The sequence below is a fragment of the Pipistrellus hanaki genome (genome assembly GCF_964339955.1).
Source record: "Pipistrellus hanaki genome assembly, chromosome: 3".
Lineage (NCBI taxonomy): Eukaryota > Metazoa > Chordata > Mammalia > Chiroptera > Vespertilionidae > Pipistrellus > Pipistrellus hanaki.
The window spans coordinates 20,276,620-20,295,011 of record NC_140505.1 but is presented as its reverse complement, the minus strand read 5'-3'; the positions used below and the strand labels follow the sequence as shown (position 1 = coordinate 20,295,011).

The 18,392-nt window shown below is 40.8% G+C and overlaps 1 protein-coding gene across 4 annotated transcripts in view; it reads right to left on the bottom strand.

Annotated features, from left to right (window-relative positions):
- Nucleotides 1-17,353, bottom strand: part of ASH2L (ASH2 like, histone lysine methyltransferase complex subunit) — a 28,074-nt gene extending 10,721 nt beyond the window's left edge. For 2 of the 4 annotated variants that reach the window (XM_084879746.1, XM_084879748.1), the window contains exons 1-10: nt 17,129-17,353; nt 16,427-16,493; nt 16,159-16,304; nt 11,081-11,169; nt 10,705-10,799; nt 5,376-5,471; nt 4,427-4,522; nt 2,673-2,748; nt 1,945-1,962; nt 449-542 (exon numbers count right to left, since the gene is read on the bottom strand). In XM_084879746.1, coding sequence (XP_084735872.1) covers nt 449-542; nt 1,945-1,962; nt 2,673-2,748; nt 4,427-4,522; nt 5,376-5,471; nt 10,705-10,799; nt 11,081-11,169; nt 16,159-16,304; nt 16,427-16,493; nt 17,129-17,316 — 965 coding nt within the window. In that variant the 5' untranslated portion in view covers nt 17,317-17,353. The remainder of the gene's footprint in view (nt 1-448; nt 543-1,944; nt 1,963-2,672; nt 2,749-4,426; nt 4,523-5,375; nt 5,472-10,704; nt 10,800-11,080; nt 11,170-16,158; nt 16,305-16,426; nt 16,494-17,128) is intronic. The other 2 variants (XM_084879747.1, XM_084879749.1) reach the window with 1 other exon arrangement.
- Between the last annotated feature and the right edge of the window lie 1,039 nt (nt 17,354-18,392).

The following is an 18,392-nucleotide window of genomic DNA, read 5'->3' as shown; positions in this document are numbered from 1 at the left end:
TACAAAGATATTAGCTTGTAAGAACATGTAATAAATAACTTCAAAATGCAATGGGTATTTAATTTTAAGGTGTGCCTTTAACATTTATGTAAAACACTGTGTAATATGAAAACACAAGAATGCTATGATCCTCCTGCAATGTGTTGAGTAAAAGAGCCAGTGTTCATTATTTGGTTTCCCTCTCCCCCATCTAGCCTTTCTCAAAATGCCTCACTCAACAGAGTCTGCCCTGAGGTTGGTTCATGTAGTACCAAGTTTATAAATCAGGATACCTAACCTGGGGTTATTTTACCTCTCAGGGTGCTCAAGATTTGAGAAAAAAGAACAGGCTTTTTAAACCTCAGACATCTGAGCTACTGAAAGGTATGGCTTTTCCCTCGGATGGACTTTGCGAGCACCAAACAATACTCTTAACAACGGTGAGGGTAGGTGAGTGTTTTCTGCCCACCTCCGGGCCTTCTTGGTGGTCCCTGTGGTCCCTCCATCCTGCTGTTTGCGCTTAGCTCCTCTTCCTTTTCCACTGCTTCCTGCTGGAATTCCCCCTTTGAAGAGAAGGCAGATTATTTTCAATGAGCTGTGATAGAAGCACCATGTGGACACAAATTCCATGGGGACTAGCATTCCCAACTTGCATTTGTGTAACATTACAGGATTTCCTTCCCAAAAGCAGATTGGATTTCTCCCTGGTTCTCAATGAACATGCTGAGTGTCTCATGGCCCAAGAACACTGGGTTCTGGCAGTAAGCTCAAATGAACCTGTGTTACATTTTCAACTTTCCTTTCTTAGTGAACTGCAACTACCAGGACACTTTCTTAGGATGTGACACAAATGCATTTTTACTCATTCAGATTCTGAACACCCACAGATAAAAACAATTGCAAGGATAAAGCTGTTTTTTCCTCCCATCCAAGCATCCAGAGAGAATATCCTCACTGTAGGTAGACGTTGGCTTGCTTGAACTACACATGATATTCCATAAACACAATAAAGGCACAATATCTGCAAAAGCACTTAACTTAACTTGAATATCCAACAAAACAAAAGTACATTAGACATGGAAAACGAAAACAGAAATACTAAAAAGGTGTTTCTCTCCAGTGCTGCCTCAACTATGGTTGCACATGACAAAAATTTAAGACAGAAGGCTTTAATTTAGTAGGCAATTTTTATAATTATTAGAATTGTACCATGCATAAAATTCAGTTTGGACAAACCTGACTTGTGGAATTAAGAGCAAATATTAAGAGATAACTTATATATTTAATTTAAAAAATTTAGCTACATATTAGGGCCACAAGAAATACTACCTTGTATATTTCTAAATAGGTATTTTAAACAAACATTTTGTCCAGTGTCATCATTCCTCTCAGTTTGTCTTCCAGAAAATGTCCCTAAACTGCAGGAAAACACCTTTATGTAAACAACTGCATATGGTACTGTATCTTAATTTGGGGCAAGCTTGGAAATATCAGCAATTCTGCTGCAATAAAAAGGATCAAGACATTGAAGGCAAGTCATATTCTGCATATACTGGACCAGGCTTATGCGATACTTCCTTTTATGAACACATCAGATTGATTCCTATTTCTCATAAAAGGTTTAATGTTAAACTGTTGCAATATTAGTATCTCTAATTTCAGTAACCTTAATCAAAACTGTTAGATTTTTATTGTCATTTGCATTTTAATTATTTTAAGAGAGAAGTTTTAGATCCATCTTGAACAAACCAATTGTGGCCGTGTTAGGCAGAATATGACAACATACAAGCTTTAAATTACTAACATTAAACTGAAACTACTGTAAATGCTACTGCCACCATTTTCACAATGCTTTACAATTTTAATTTAGTTTTAGCTTCTACCACAACTCAGCAAAAAAGCACTTTTCAAAACCACAAAATACTTAAGTCTGAGAGGCTGAAAGAAGACAGAGGAGGAATTCACCTCCAAAAGAGGCTCCACCTGTAACAACAGAAGTGGCACCATGTATTTGTCAAACTTTAACAATGAAGGGAGGGAGGGATGGTGTAAAAAGATAAAACAATACACTTAGCTATTTCCAATAATAGAATATTAATAACAGAGGAAATGATTACATATTTAAGATGCTGACCACTCCAAAAACAAGTTAATGTCATGTGTCCAATGAATAGCTAGCTAGCACCAGCAACCCCAACTCTCTTTAGATTACCATTAGTAATGATGGGCATTTCTGCTATTAGATGGGTTACAAATAAAATAAGTATGCTATAGTGGGTGATCAATACAGACAGTGCTGTCATGCAAATAAGATAAAATTCTAGGGCAAAAAAATTAGAAGTCTGTTAAATAACAACTGAATTAAGGAAAAAGAATAGAGAGCAACTGAATCAAAATTGTTAGTTATGAAGATAGAGTTGGGGAGTCTAATGTAAACACAGTAAATCCAACCTTAAAATGGTACCTTTATGCTACATCTGTTTCACTTAAGACCAAACAGTGCTGTTAAGTGCCAAAGAGTTCTCCACTACCACCTGTCACAACCTTGGCTAGCTCCTAAAAATTGAGTTTAGGACTTTAAAGCATTTTAGTAAATATCCAGTTAATAGTCAACTAAAAGAATGACCAATTCTAGGCACATATGGATTCAATAGCTTACAAAAATTTCATCAATGAAACATTTAAATACTTACCATTTAAATTCCCACTGGTATTCACAGCACTGCTTTGTTTTTGGTTGTCATAAGCAGGACCAATATTACTAAGATCCTAGGAGAAAAATACTCAATTATGATAGGAAACTATTTAACCAAACCAATCTGGCAATGCTCAAAAACACAGGAGACATTCTAATAGAATGGGAAGTGAAACTGACAATCCTAGGTTCTGAAACTTGCAGTAGTCCTTAACATGGATGCTTTAAGGATCAGCAAGTAAGACAGGTCAAGTATAACAATCAAAATGGTTTAAGAATGATGATGAAACAATTCTCTTTTTTTTTCTTTCTCCTCCCACTGCCCTAGATGCCAAAAGGAAAGAAAGCTATGGAGAAAAAGGTGGTGCCAGTCTTCATGCTATCATGAAGACTCAGGAAACCAAGAAGGTGGTAAATCCCCTGTAAAAAAAAAAAATGCCCAAGAATTTTAGCCCCAAAGAGACCTCACCCACTTTGCCGAGTAGCCCACTACATTTGGCTACAGCAGCAAAAGGCTTCTTTCTAAGTGTCTGCAAGTGCCTCCCGCCATTAACCAGTTCACCCAGGTCTTAGACTGCCAAACTACTACTCAACTCATTAAGTTGGCCCTCAAGTACAGGCCAGACGTAAAGCAAGAGAAGCAGCAGAGACTGTTGGCCAACAGGGCTGAGAAAACAGCTGCCAGCCAAGGGGATAACCCCACCAAGAGGCTACCACCCTGACGGAGAACAAGAAGGCCCAGCTGGTAGTGATGCGCACGATGTGAATCCCATCAAGCTGCTTGTCTTCCTGGTGCCCCGTGCCATAAGATGGGGTTTCCTACTGCATCATCCAGGGAAGGGCAGGCTGGGCGCCTGCTGCACAGGAAAACCTACACCACAGTCGCCTTCACACAGGTTAACTTGGAAGACAAAGGAGTCCTGGCTACGCTGGTGGAAGCTATCTGGACCATATAGGACAAAATGAGATCTGCCCTCGCGGGTTCCTGGGTCCAAAGTTGGTGGCTCACACTGCCAAGCTGGAAAAGACAAAGGCTCAGGAACTGGCCACCACGCTGGGCTAAGTGTGCACTGTTGAGTTTTCTGTACATAAAAGTAATGAAAATTCTAAAAATAAAAAAATAAAAAGGATGATGAATGGCAATCAGGGGGTAGGAGTGATAGTGGGGCAATGGCAAATTAGAGTGCCAAGCTCCATTTCCTCAGTCCCTGGAGGAATTCAGGCCCAGTATAGTCACATCTTTTCACTTTAGAAAAAAAAAAAAAAATGAAATCTGAATTTCCATGTGAAACCTTGAATTTTCAAGGCTGGCAAATCAAACCTTTTAAGAAGATCTGACTTCCTGAGATGCCAAATATGAAGAGTGGAAACTTTCTTTTTCCTCATGTTATGTTAGATGCAATAGAAATTCTTTATAAGAAAATTTTCTTCACAAAAATGTTTTTAAGAGCAAAACTTGAGCTAGAAAACTAAAAAGTAACTTGGAATGGGATATTTGTGTTACAAATGAGGAAACTAAAGTTAAAAAATATAAGAATATGTGTAAAATTGTAACATTCTGGGGAACAACCAGAACTAAAACACCAGTCTCCTGGTTTAAGTTAGTGTTCCGTCTTTCCACATGTGCCAATAATGATTTATTTGGAGCCCACCATGTTATGAGCATGTAAACGGCAGTGTGCTACATATGGTAGATTCCCTATCTCCAAGTGGCCTAAAATCAAAAGGGGAATATAAAGCATATTGATGTACCTGATCCAAAAGCCCAAATTTGGGGTAATCTTCTTCTGGATCCTTACTTCCAGGATCAGGGTGTTCTTTTACCAAGAACACATCTCTTTCTTTACTCTAAAAGGAAACATAATTTTATTATTACTTGAAATTTTATACTTAAAAGAAGTACTGAATGAATGTTAAACCACCAACTCTAATTCTTAGGTATAATCTCCAAAAGAGACAGTATTGTTTTTTTCTCTGATTAAAAAATTAGTATCTGATCATTAAAAAATTCAAACAGTGAAACCTAGAAAAATGAGAGCCAGCCTTGGCAGGGTGGCTCAGTTGGTTGAAACATCGTCCCATACACCAAAAAGGTTGCAGGTTCGATTCCCAATCAGGACACATAGCTAGGCAGCTGGTTCCATCCCTGGCTGGGAGGCAATGAAGCGATGTTTCTTTCTCTCTCTCTCTCTCTCTCTCTCTCTCCTTATTCCTCTCTCTATAAAACCAATGGAAATGTCCTCGAGTGAGGATTAAAAAAGAGAGCCAAAGTGCTTCAAGATCCCCACCTCTCCCTCCACCTAAGAGAGATAAGCACTGTTAACAGCTTGTAGTTGATTTCTCCCAAAATACTCTTTAATTTAAGGACAATAATGTTTAGAACAGTGTTGTTTGTCTTCTTAAATCAAAGAAAAAATTGGCTCCAATTTCAATATAAAATTATATTTGCAAGAGTGCAATGGACAAAGGTTTCAGTGTCATAAGAAAAACAAGTGATGCAGCACAATAAGATAGAATATGTAACTTACTGATTTTGTGTAAAAACTATAAAAATTGACAATTAGCTATATTGCACTCTCCAAGATTTAATACTAACTTGTTTTCATTTTCTGAGTCATAACATTATTTCAGTGAAACTAAAGAGAATTTAATTTGTATAAAGAACAATGCCTAAAGTTGCGTCCAATTTTCATCTACTTACCATTGTTTTAACAATGTTATTTGGCCAAGTCATTTTCCCAGGTCTTTGTCTGGTAGTCATGCACTCCCAGTATTTATCAATAAATGGTATGATATCCTAATTTTTAAAACAAAATATAGTTGGTTTCAAAGTTATGCTCATAAAAAGGAAAGAAAACTGCAACATTTCAAAGACCTCATCAGAATTGAGGAAAATACACATTTAATCTTAATGATTAAACAAATATATAAATGCATGCAAAGAACATATAGATTGTGAGAAATTTCAAACAAGTATATACAAATCTTAGTGACACAGACCTTATAATACAATTGGATTATAATCTTGGTTGGCATCTGAAAGATGACTCAAAGTTATTAAGTCTCTCTCCTAGAAGCTCCTGTTTCTACCTGCTTGAGACATCTCCATCTGGACATCCCACAGGCACCTCAGCATTCTTGTAAATACAAAGGAACTCTGTATCTTACCTCAGAAATCTGCTCTGCAGATTTTCATTCTTGCTGTTAATAATAGAATCACCTATCACCCAAAATCACAAGCAAGAAACCATGGAATCATCCTTGATTCTTCTTGCATAACCTTTACATTTAATCAGTCACCAAGTGAATTTTAGCCCTAGCTGGTTTGGCTCAGTGGATAAAGTGTTGGCCTTGGACTGGAGGGTCCTGGGTTCGATTCCGGTCAAGGTCACATGCTTGGGTTGTAGGTTCAACACTCAGTAGGGGGCATGCAGGAGGCAGCCATTCAATGATTTTCTCTCTCATCACTGATGTTTTTATCTCTCTCCCTCTCCTTTCCTCTCTGAAATCAATAAAAATATATTGGGGGGAGAAAGAATTTGAATTTTCAAAAATTTCTCACCAATCAGGCCTCCTTTCCATCCCACTGCCTTGACCGTGGTCCTCAGCAGTTCTAGCCCACATGACTAAAACAATGCCTGAGTATAATCTTATGGCATCAATTTTCCCCTTTCTAGACCATTCTTCCATAGCCCACCAGAGTTAAAGTCCACCACTACCATCTTCCACTAGACTTACAACCGTATACTAAAAGGAACTGGGACTGAATCAGGGAAACTACAAGGGAAGCCTGGAATAATTTACTGTTTAAAAACTATAGGGACACAGAGTTTCAGGAGTCAGCCTGGATGGGACTACACTAATCAAAGCTGAGCATCAGAAATACAGAAATCTAAAAAAAAGAGAAAGAAATACAGAACTCTGAAGTCTAATACTAAACTATAAAAATCTACAAATCTACAGTGATACCTAAAGGAAAAACACACACAACACAAACAGATGGGGAAAGAAAAACTCTTTATAGAATTGCAACCAATAAATGTATTCTGTTTTACAACCAATTCTATTAACTGACGCAGGCCTGGATAATCAATGGTTGCTAAAACCAACACTTCAAATGTCTAGAACAAGACATTCACACAATCTCAACATATTACACCACAGGTTATTAATTACAAAGAAAAAAGGTTTCTTTTTGACAGAAGAAATCTGGTAGATACCTCCTTTTTACCCAATTAGTAAAATTTAGGATCACCAATAATAAAACAAATCAGTATCTTGATATGCTTCTTGATGTGATTCATAGAAAAACACATTACCTACATAATATTCCAACCAAAAATGATTAATCAGTGCCTAATCATGAAGAAATAACCAGATAAACTCTGCAAACCCAGAGGAAGAAGATACCTACTAAGAAACGTGAAGGGCTCCTCCTGGTTAACTGTGCTTAAAAAAAAAAAAAAAGTCTTGCAGTCATTTCTACACAGGATCCTCTCACACAAACTGCACTTCAGGGAGAGGCCTGCAATGAACAGCTTGCAGAAACAGTGTTTCTGCTAGCAGAGCCAGCCCTTATAAAGGTTTTCTGTAATCCCATTTCAACCAATAGGACTGAGGCTTTCTCCATCCAATCAGTAGAATGCAGCTCCGACCAACCACAGTAGCTAAATTCTGACCAATCAGGGTAATGCCTTTTGAACCAATCAAACTGCAAGGATTTGGAGTCCTCATTTGTAAGGGGACAGACCAATTAGGGACCGGGATGGGGACTTCTGTCCATATAAGCCAGTTCCCTTTGGGCTCTGAGAGCACACTTTCCCTTTCCACTGAAAACTGTCTCCCAGGCTGAGCTGAAACACTAAAGATGTCTCACCAGAGTAGAGGAGGGAGCCAACCGTACTGGTGCAGGCAGAGCAGAGCAATCTAGCCGGGCAGGCACCTACTTTTGCCCACCTCTGCATACTGTATATAAAAGTATACAAGTTGTAGTCCTAACCAGGTGGCTCAATTGGTTAGAATGTCCCATACATCAAAAGGTTGTAGGTTTGATTCCTGGTAAGGGTGCATATGAGAGGCAACTGCCTATTGATGTTTCCCTTTCTTTTTCTCTCTCAAATCAATAAATCTATCCTAGGGTTAAGATAAAAAAAACAGTATTTTTTTTAAATTAAAAAAAAAAAAAAGCATAAACAAAAAGAACATAAGTTGTAATTATTAACCAGTTGTTTTGCATCAATGTTAATTTTTTTAGAATGATTACCATATTGTGGTTGAGATAATATTGAGTAAAGTATAATGTCTATAATTTAGACTCATACAGTATAGAGGGTAATATGGATACAGGGAGATAAAGCAAATGTAGCAAAATATTAACTGGCAATACTAGATGAAGAATAAACAGATGCTCATTGTACTATCTGAATTTTTCTGTATTTTGAAAATTTCAAAATAATTTTGGGAAAAATAAACTAAGAGAAAAAAACAAGTCTATCACAGCACACCTCTATTTAAAATATTTTTAACGCAGGAAAAAAAAGGAGGTGGAGGGGACTCCGCTGACTACTGTAGCTTACAGGATTAAGGCCCTTGTCCAAGTATGATCCTGACTATGTTGATCTCACTACACATCCTTTATAAGCGTGTTTCAAATTGTAGGTTGCAAACTCCTAGTAGATTACAGGTCAAACTATTCTATACTCTAGCATAGAAAATGTAAGAGTGTAAGGAAAAAATCAGAGCGTAAGCTTTGTTAGATGAACCTTGTTCTTTTAAATAAAAGTAGGTAGGTATGATAGTTCACAAAATAAACTCCATCATTTAAAAATTTACTTAGTGGCTCAGTGGTTGAGTGTTGACCTACAAACCAGGAAGTTTGATTCCAGTCAGGGCACATGCCTGGGTTGTGGGCTGGGTCCCCAGTAGGGGGCATGCAAGAGGCAGCCAATCAATAATTATATCTCATCATTGATATTTCTCTCTGAAATCAATAAAAATATATATTTTAAGGAGAATCCAAGATGGCTGCACAGGTAAACACCTAACCGCAGCCGCACACAACAATTTCAATAAAATACAACTAAAATATAAAAGGGACATTACCCAGAACTACAGGAAAGTCAACTGACTGGAAATTCTACAACGAGAAGCAAGGAAAAAACCAGAAGGAAGAGCGGAGGAGCTGTAAAAGCCTAAGGTACGGAGACACACAGCATGCGCAGAGAGGACGGAGCTTGAGAGGAGCGGAAGCTGAGTGCCTGGCTGGCGTTCCCTAGCGGGAAAGAGATAAAAGCTCCGACTGTACTGAACCCCAGTTCTGACTGCTCTGAACCCCAGCTCTGGGCCAGACCCCGGGGACCCAGGCTCAAACAGAGGGAGCTGGGCTGTAAGGCGGAACCCCGGGGAAGCGACGAAAGGAGGTCCCGGAGGTGCGCACATTGCACGCAGAGAAGGGTCGGTTGGCTGTGCCACGGAATTGCCCTGGCGGGAAGGAGACAAATGCCCCAGTCTGTTCTGAATGCCACCTCCAACTCCACTTCCAACTGAACTGAACCCCAGTTTCGGACTCATTGGGGGAGAGCCTAGACTATTTGGTAGCAGGCGAAAATCGAGGGCACCTTTCTCTCAGAGGTGCTTGCAGTGAATACTGAAGGACCCTGGGGATTACTGAGACTCAGGAACCGTATAGGGCGGGGCTGAGGGAAGCCAAGGCTGTAGGCTCCACCCTGAAACTCCGCCCCATCAGGAAAGCTGTGAAAATGCCAAGACAACGAAATAGATCACAAACGAAAGAAATGGAGGACAAAAAGCGACTGGATATAGAGTTCAAAACCACACTTATAAGGCTGTCCAAGAATCTCCTAGAAAAGGCCGATAAAATAAATAAGACCTATGAGGATATGAAAAGGGATCAACTAGAAATAATAAGGGGTCAACAAGAAACAAAGAATACATTGTCTGAAATAAAAAATATTATACAGAGTCCTAAAAACAGAATGGAAGATCGCAAGAATCAAGTCAAAGATTTGGAACATAAAGAGCCAGAACACACTCCTCCACAGAAGCTAGAAGGCAAGAGAATCCAGAAAATTGAAGATAATGTAAGAAACCTCTGGGACAACTTCAAGCGAACCAACATCAGAATTATGGGGGTCCCAGAAGATGAGAGAGAGCAAGATATCGAAAACATACTGAAAGAAATAGTGACAGAAAACTTCCCCCACCTGGTGAAAGAATTAGACTTACAAGTCCAGGAAGCGCACAGAACTCCAAACAAAAGGAATCCAAAGAGGACTACACCAAGACAAATCATAATTAAAATTCCAAGAGCAAAAGACAAAGAGAGAATATTAAAAGCAGCAAGAGCAAAGCAGGTAGTTACCTATAAAGGAGCACCTATACGATTGTCAGCTGATTTCTCAACAGAAACCATGCAGGCCAGACGGGAATGGCAAGAAATATTCAAGGTGATGAATAGTAAGAACCTACAGTCAAAGATAATCTACCCAGCAAAGCTATCACTCAGAATCGAAGGTCAGAAAAAGAGCTTCACTAATAAAAAAAAACTAAAGGAGTTCATCACCACCAAACCAGAATTATTTGAATTGCTAAAGGGGGTTCTTTCGGAAGAGAAAGTAAATAAAGATAAAAATTATGAACCACAAATACGTAACTATCAACAAGTGAATCTAAAAACCAAGGAAATTAAAAAAACTGATGAACAATATTAACTGTTGAATATAATAGAATCAGAGGTATGGAAGGGGAGTGAACTGACGATTCTTGGGGAAAAGGGGAGAGGGGAATGTGGGAAGAGACTGAACATAAACTGTGCACCTATGGATGAGGACAATGGGGGGTGGGGAAAGGGCAGAGGGTGGGGTGGGAACCTGGTGGAGGAGAGCAATGGGGGGGGGGGGGGAGGAACATTTGTAATAATATGAACAATAAAGATTTATTTAAAAAAAATATATATATATATATTTTAAGATTTTTTGGCATAATTGCAATTACACTAATTGCATCCCTACCTTATCTTTGGAGAACATGGTTTTTGGATGTTCATCTTGTGTTCGGGACTGCCATGTTAGGTTGGCCAAAGCACTAAGGCACATTTCCTTCAAGTCTATCAAAACAAAAAGAAAAAGTTATCTATGACACTAGATTTTATTACCAAAAGAATATTCAACCACGTGGTCTAAAAATTAACAAAATAACAAATTAACAAGAAGTAGTCATTATTTTATCTAAAACAGACAACAGCAATTATTCAGAGCTAAACCTTGATGCAACTTTCACCAGCTACCAGGCAAAGGTTTCCTGATTCTGCTACGCCCAAATCCCTCTTCTTTCCCAGTTAACTAAAGGTTAATTCGTTTGCAGTACTCCAGAGCACTTTGTTCTTACTTGCTTGCTTCCGAAGGAAATAGGTATTCCCACTATGATGGCACACATTGCAGTGAAAACTGTAGTTGGTCATGAAAGGTAGACAGGATCTGTAAAAGTCAAATTGTACAACTTAGTGAACTTATGAACACACATTTCTTTATGAGAAGTAAAACAACAGTGAAAGTTCACAGTAATGTATCTATATATAAAAGGCTAAAATGCTGAATATCCAACTGTCTGGGTAATGATGTCACGTAGCAACACCTGGCTTCCTCTCCCTAGCGACTAACCTCCTTGCAGTTTCTTCAGCCCAGGAACATGACTTGCTTTATAGCCAGGTGCAAACATTTCACACTTTTTAAAAAATATATATATATTTTATTGATTTTTTACAGAGAGAAAGGGAGAGAAATAGAGAGCTAGAAACGTCAATGAGAGAGAAACATCAACCAGCTGCCTCTTGCACACCCCCTACTGGGGATGTGCTCGCAACCAAGGTGCATGCCCTTGACCAGAATCGAACCCAGGACCTTTCAGTCCGCAGACCGACGCTCTACCACTGAGCCAAACTGGCTTCGGCAAACATTTCACACTTTAACCAAATGTCTGTGAAGTGTTTTCCTGTGCCTCATCTCATTTGATCCTCACAGAAGTCCTAGAGTAGATAGATGGGAGAGTTAGTGGAATCCTATTTTCTTTTCATTAGCCAGAGAATGGAGATTTAGAAAGCTTAGAAACTTGACCCAACTGAAAAGAAGAAATGGTGGACCTTCAAAACGACTTCAGGTTTTGTCACAGCGTAGAATATAGTCAAACACTGCTGCAGTTAAATATTTTACCCTTTGTTTTCCCTGCGTGATCTGTGTTGATATTTACTGCTGTGTTGCTGACAATTACCTGAAAGAGAAGTTGGGGTGCTTCACTGGACTGGAAAAAGTTTAGCAAATCAGAAAGCAGGTCTAATTAAGCAAGTTTATTCTATATCTATAAAAGGCTAAGATGGCTTGTGCATGCTTGATACATATAAAGCTCTTGCTGGTGCCAATTGCATGTGTGTTTCTATCTGTCATTGTTGATCGTGAATTTGGTTGACACTTCTATTATGGAAAAAAGGAGAATAGTGATATTTAAGTATTCTTTCTAATTAATTGCCTTTCAATGTGCATGAATTTGTGCACCAGGCTACTAGCATTAATATAATCTTAAAAGATCCCTAAAAATCATATGCTGCCATAAAAAAGGAATTCTCATCATTTGCAGCAACTTGGATTGAATTAGAGAACATCATGCTGAGTGAAATAAGCCAGTCATGAAAGAGAAATACCACATGACCTCACTCATTTATGGATATTAAAGAACATTATAAACTGATGAACCAAAAGATAGATATAAAGACAGTAAAGCAACAAGCAGACTGTCAAATTACAGCGGGGAGGGGAGGGAAATCTGGGGGAGATAAGAGATCAACCGAAGGACTTGTATACATGCATATAAGTACAACCAATGGACACAAAACTCTGGGGAGGGAGGGTATGTATTGGGGGGGGGGGGGCAATGTTAAAATATGTACACAGATAATAATTTAATTTTAAAAAAAAAAAGGTCCCTAAAAATTAAAACTGAATTTGTGTTTTTTACAAATACCTGGATTTTTCTGTCACAAATATTTAATAAGACATTATCCACCATAGTGGCTAATTCAGCATTTGGAAGGTTCTCTCTGGTACTTTGGGTTAGTTTTTGAGTATCTAAAAAGAGTATGCCAAGTGAACTGTGGAAGAAGATAAAGTAGTCTCTTCAAATATCTTTATCTATTTGTATTTAAAGACCTCTAAATATATATTTAAAATGCTAATAACATTATTGGAAAGGGTAGACAAAATGTATAAAAAAATTAATTAAAACCCTGGTTGATGTGGCTCAGTTGATTGAGCATTGTCCCATGCACCAGAAGGTCACTGGTTCAATTCCTGGTCAGAGAACATGCCCAGGTTTCTGGCTCTCACATCAATGTTTCTCTCTCTATATATATAGTAATAAAAACATACTAAAAATTTTTTAAAAGATTAAAAATGTAAATAATGCCTTGGCTGGTTGCTCAGTAGTTAGAGCATCGATCCAAGGACTGAAGGGTCTTGGGTTCAATTCCTGGTCAAGGGCATGTACTTTGGGTGCAGGTTTGATCCCTGACCCCAGTTGGGGCTCGGTCTCAAGCAGGAGGCAACCAGTTAATGTCTATGTCTGTCTGTCTGTCTGTCTCTCTCTCTCTCCCTTCTACTCTCTCTAAAAATCAATTTGACAGTCTGCTTGTTGCTTTACTGTCTTTATATCTATCTTTTGGTTCATTGGGTGAGGATTAAAAAAGAAATAAAAGGCCGAAACCGGTTTGGCTCAGTGGATAGAGTGTCGGCCTGAGGACTGAAAGGTCCCAGGTTCGATTCCGGTCAAGGGCATGTACCTTGGTTGTGGGCACATCTCCAGTAGGGGGTGTGCAAGAGGCAGCTGATTGATGATTCTCTCTCATCGATATTTCTAACTCTCTATCCCTCTTCCTCTCTGTGAAAAATCAATAAAATATATTTTAAAAAATTAAAAAAAATAAAAGTAAATAATTATTCAAGAAGAAAACAAAGAAATCAAAAAAACATTACTTGCCTCATTACCAAATGAATTTTACAAATGGAATCTATCTATATAAAGAGGGAATATGCAAATTGACCATCACACTATCACAAAGATGGCAGCACCCACAGTGGAGGCAGAGTTCCTATAATGAGCCTTATCGAGCAATCAGCAGGGATCTGAGACCGAGCCCCCTACCTGATGGGGCTTGATGGGAGACCTCTGCCATGCCCCCCAGTGCTGTGCCAGGGGACTTCAGGCTGCACCCCCACCAGGGGCTTGACCAGGCATCTCAGGCTGTGTCCCCTCACCTGGTGGGCTTGATAGGCAACCTCAAGATATGACCCCCGGCCCAGGCTGGGGACCTCAGGCTGTGCCCCTCACCTATGGGCTTGATGGGCGCCCTGAGGCTGCAAACTGTCCTCTTCTCCCCCCAGTCCTGGGCCAGCAGGCTCTGGATCTCACCCAATGGGGGTGGGGCCAGCTGGTTCTGGGTCTTGTGCTATTTTGAGACACTGTGGGTGGGTGGGGACTTTACTCTGGGTCCCACAACATACCCCAGACTCTGACTGGAGAAAGATTTTCATATACATTTTACTCATTTTCTTTAATCTCTGAAACTACTATTACAGCGAAAGGGCAAATAGCAATATTAAAACATTTCCTCTAATTAATCTCCTTTTAATGTGCATGAATTTTGTGCACAGGGCCACGAGTTAGTCTATAAGAGTTTAAAAGATCCAAGTAGTAACTTCAGATTTAAGAGACAGGGAAGATTGCCCTGGCCAGTGTGGCTCAGTTGGTTGGAGCATCGTCCTGGGCACTGAAAGGTTACCAGTTCAATTTCCCGTCAGGACACATGCCCAGGTTGCGGGCTCAATCCTGGCAGGGGGCTTGCAAGAAAAAGCTGAAATCTCGCTCTTACATCAATCTCTCTCTCTCTCCTTTTCCCTTCCTCTCTCGCTAAAAAATAATAAAAAACACTTAAAAAAAAAAAAAAAAAGGAAGTAACAGAAAAAGAAAAGATTGGTTTAAGGTGGAAGAGAAGAAATGAAAATAAAGGCAAGTTTATCTTGGACTCTGCTGAAACTAGCTTAAGGTAGCCTCAAAAAGAAGGTTCCCAAATGTGTTCATTGCTACTCAAGAAATTGAGAAACATTCTTATGAAGGTTAAGATTAAATACCCTTACCTTTATTCGTCTCTAGAATACCTTCTATTAAACAGCCTGTTGTAATAAACTCATTTGCAGAAAGCAAAGCCTCATACCAGAGATAGGTAGGTATATAATTATTTAATTAAAACCCAACCATGTATTTAGAGCAGCTTTTTTCAGCTGCAGAACATAAGCTCTCCCACTTAGTTGGGCTTTAGGTGTAACTTCTCTAATTCAGGTACAAACTGGTCTCTACCAAAACTGTGAACTGTGGTTTGATTCTTCCCTGGATTGCTCCAAGCTCCCTCTCCCGATAAATTTCCTTTCCTAGGTCCTGTCTATCGAAACCAACCCTCTCTGGTCAAAGTGGCCAGATTTCAGGTATTTCCTAAGTTACGATTTGTTTAGTTAATTTATTTTCCCTAATGATCTTTCTACCAATTCTTTCTTCCTGACCCTTCAATACTTTCCTCTCTTTTGTAAACATCCTATCTAGTCACCAGTCACATGTTAACTAGACCATTAGCATTTCTAAAACCCATATAACTTTTTAACTAGCAAGCATTCAAATTACAAATGAGGGTATTTCTTCACAATCCCACCCAAAGAAATTAATTTACCAATGCAGCCTTATTTTTGAGATAGCCTTGTCTAAATTTACTTGTTTTATAAGGACCATATGGAATGCCAGAGAGAGCCAGCAAAGCAATCATTACCGTAGACAGTGAGTCAGTCATTGTCACTTGCTAGATGTTGATAAAGAAAGAAGCCTCTCTTTCTCAATCCACCATAAAATGATTTTAATTCACTAGAAAAGGCGAAAGATTAAAAATAGTTTTTGCTGGTGGGAGAACTCAGGATATCTAAAGGGAGTGAGTTAGAAGCAACAGTAAGGATGGCTCAGGCATGGAGGGTCATCTCAAATTTCTGACATCATGCTCTGTCCACCTCGTCTATCAACCCTTACATTTCCCCCCAATCCACCACACCCAATACAAGATTTAAATGATACTGTCTTAATTCTGCTTATATAATACTTTGTAGTTGCATGGTTTTTGTCTCAAAATGATTGCAAGCTCAAAAGCAAAAATAATATATATATCATTGTACCTCTTAGGGCTGTGCTCAGTAGACAGAAAACATTGCTCAGGGTATTAAAACAACTCCTGATTCAAATCCTACCACTCACTTAAGCAACGGTTAGGAGACACTGGAAAAAAAAAACCTATACATTAATACTTGCCTACAAGCTACTAAACTGTTGGACATGTTGAGATCTGTTCCACAAAGCGATTCTTGCAAAACTACAAAAATACTCACGAGGTATCTATGCCAAAGGTGTCCGCTGTGAACCATTTTGTACATATCCCACACTGCAGCTCCACTTCTCCCAACTGCCGGCCATTCTCTTCATCCACGGAGCCCGCCTGGGTATCCATCGCCTCAGAAGTATCCCCAGCACCTTCCTGTGTCCACAGAGCAATTAGTGGATCAAGTTAGTTGACCTATATTGCATTTTCGACTCACTTAAAAACTAAAAAACAAAACAAAACCACCCCCATTTTGCCAAACATTCATAACTACGTACTAGTGTATCTTTTCCATTAGAGGATTCTGTCTCCAAACCACCACTTACATCAACAGAGTTCGCATCCCTGAAAGACAAGGAAAACACTCAAAGTAAAACTTTTGTTCAAGAGAAGCAAACTTCAAAACGCCTATTCCAAAGATAATGATCCAAGTACCGGTGGACTTCACCCTCAGCTTTTTCTCCAAGCCCGGTCTCAGGTTTGATGCCCTGGGTTAGGAAGAATGTGGCTCAGACACAGGCCACAGGGAAGCCTCATCAGCCCTACAGACAAATCCACATGGGATGGAACTGGTCCTGGAGGAGGTTTGCAGCTCTCCCACTCGGTTTCAGAAGGGCCGCCACTTCTTCCAGCCTGGCAAGTCCAAGAGCTTTCTTCTCTGGGGTAGTTGAGGGGTTCCTGCTAGAAGACTGCGTTACCTGCCCCGGGCCGAGGTGCAAGGACCAGAGGCAGGACCAGAAACCAGGCTCTCACAGACCTTAATTAAAAGGTGCGGAAAGGGGCGTTGTCTGAGATCCAGATCAGAGGGGACGGGCCAAGCGGCGGGTGGGGCTAAGGTGCCCAAGGGGGCAGGGCGAGCCGTTGGCGGCGGGGCCCAGATTCGAAAGGGGCGGGCGGGAGGACTCCCGGGAGCCGCGGGATTCCAGGAGGGGCGGGCTTCCCTCCCCGCGTCCTCCTCCAGGGACTGCAGGGCGTTTTACCCGCTCTCGGCCTCCCCGGAGCCGGGCTCTGCTGCTGGAGCAGCAGATGTCCCCTCTCCAGCTGGAGCGGCTGCCGCCGCGGCCGCCGGCTTCGTCTCCCCTTCCTCCGTCGCCGTTGCATTTGCGGCCGCTGCAGGGCCAGCTCCTGCACCCACTCCGGGTCCGGGTCCCGTTCCCGCCGCCGCCATCGCGGACGCCTCCTAGACTTCTCGCGAGAATACGGGAGCCGTCTCGCGCGAGTTGCAGCCTGCCCCCCGCAGTCTTCAAACAGTAAAGGCCCCCGGTGGGTCCCTCCGACTGTCTGAGTGAGGCGCGCTCCCCGCCCACTTTAAGGACCCGGGACTGACAGAAGTGGGCGGGGCACCGAGGCTGGGCTTAGCCACCAGCAAAGCTAGGGGAAGGCTCGGGAGGCTGACCTGTTAGTGGTGTTTCCTCCAGCACTTACTCCATTCCGGGGGCGGGTGCTGCGCAGATTCTTGGCTAAAACTGGAAATAACCTGGAGAGCCCTGGCTGCCCACAGGCTGGGACGCTGTGGTGTTCATGGCCAGCTTTCTCACCTTTCAAATGTGGGAAACTGACTACTCCGTCCTGGACGTAGTTTGTTTCCTAGCCCTAATACTCCGCCACTTGGCGCACGTGTTCGCCCGGCCTCTGGAAATGGGAGCCTAGCCAAAAGCCGCAGCGAGGAGGCGAGGGCCAGGGAGGGGATGTGGATGCAGGAGGGTCCAGGCGGGAGAGGCAGGAAGCGCTGTGTGTTCTAGAAGCTGCGAGTGTAAGGGAAGGAAAACGAAGCTGGAAAGGGAGGGAGCCAGGTGCTGGCTGAGAGGCTTAAGAGTTTCGAGAGGCTTGGTCCTTAGAGAAAGGAACAGTAGAGGCTCAAGGTAAGAACGCGAGGAATCAGCCACCACATTGGTAAGTGGAGTCATTGGAGTAGAGTCATTCAGAGCCAAGGTCTGCAAACAGAATACAAACCCTATAAGTATTCAGACCAGGACAGTTTTCAGGAAATTAATGTTTACAACCTAATTCCTAAAAAGTTTTTTGTCCCACTTAAAAAAAAAAAAAGTGCTACTTCTTTCCAATCCTGCATCTGATCTTACTGTGATGTATTGTCCCAGGGTGTACAGACCTCTGGGATGCCAGGCACAACAAATGAAATTTTGTAGATACTTGATTTCTCAATGGGTTTTTGACAAAATTGGAGGAGGACCTAATTGAATTACCTATCAGTTGATAGATTATTTTTTTAAAAAGAAGTTTTGT